Source organism: Alternaria atra (assembly GCF_907166805.1).
Source record: "Alternaria atra isolate CS162 genome assembly, contig: 40, whole genome shotgun sequence".
In the NCBI taxonomy this organism is placed as follows: Eukaryota; Fungi; Ascomycota; class Dothideomycetes; order Pleosporales; family Pleosporaceae; genus Alternaria; species Alternaria atra.
The window spans coordinates 1-922 of NW_025091340.1; the positions used below are offsets into that span (position 1 = coordinate 1).

Here is a 922-nt window from a genome sequence, read left to right on the forward strand (position 1 = left end):
CACGCACCTGCAGTACGATGATCGCCATTTGCTCGAACAGCTGCAAGCCTGCTCGAGCTTGCTGAGTACCGTTGCACAGCGCATGAGTGAGAAGAACGTGATCATCCACAATCTGCAGGAAAACTCCAACCGAGAACGCAACGCAATGTTGTACGAGATCTCGACACTGAAATGGCAACTTGCCGTCGAGAAACAGAACGCGAAGATTGCGGCGCAGAAGCGAGAAATCAGTCATGGCGCGGAAGAGGAGGAAGCGTGTCGAGATGGTGGAGCTGAGACCACCAAGCCCGAAGTGGAGCCCGAGCAGGCCGAGGAATGGAGCTTGCAGTCGCTCGAGGCAGAGCGCCACAAGGTACAACAACAACAACAACAAACCTTAGAACCAAAGCCTCATCAGAGGGATCAAGTCAAGGTGCTCGTGCAGCGAAGGGCAGAGAGACCTGCCCCTCAGAGCCCACAGGCAGCGGAGACAGAGAGCTGGCAATCCGCCCGCGAGACTGTTTCTCCGAGCGTCGAGCATGCGCCTCAGCAGAGACTGGGGGAGGGGCAGGGGCAGGGGCAGGGGCAGTGGAGGTCTAAACGCAAACGCGCGCTCCGCTGTGGTGATGGTAGCTAGCTTCGTGTGTTGGAGCGCCATGCTAGTGTGGTACTGCATCAAGTACCTTCTTCTGCTGGGGCACGATGTGGGTACATTTGTACACTCGATAGTAGATCCCCAAGCGGCACCAGGAATCGTCTAGAGGAGGGAAGCATGTGATGTGCATAAGCGTTATCTAGATCAAAGACAGTAACGTCCGTCCCTACGTGCCGGGACGCACCGTGTGACGGGACACCTTTTCTTCCGGATGCTCGGGCTGTCTGTAACATACTTAAAAATAGACAAACGTAATGCGCATCTATTCTACAGCTCTTGCTCTTCTAG

At 55.4% G+C, this 922-nt stretch overlaps 1 protein-coding gene across 1 annotated transcript; it reads left to right on the forward strand.

The window, feature by feature from the left end:
• On the forward strand, positions 1-616 carry ALTATR162_LOCUS12082 (uncharacterized protein; the record flags this gene model as incomplete). The annotated part of the gene is made up of 1 exon (XM_043319727.1): positions 1-616. A coding segment is annotated over one exon (616 nt), but the record flags the coding sequence as incomplete, so codon positions are not given.
• Between the last annotated feature and the right edge of the window lie 306 nt (positions 617-922).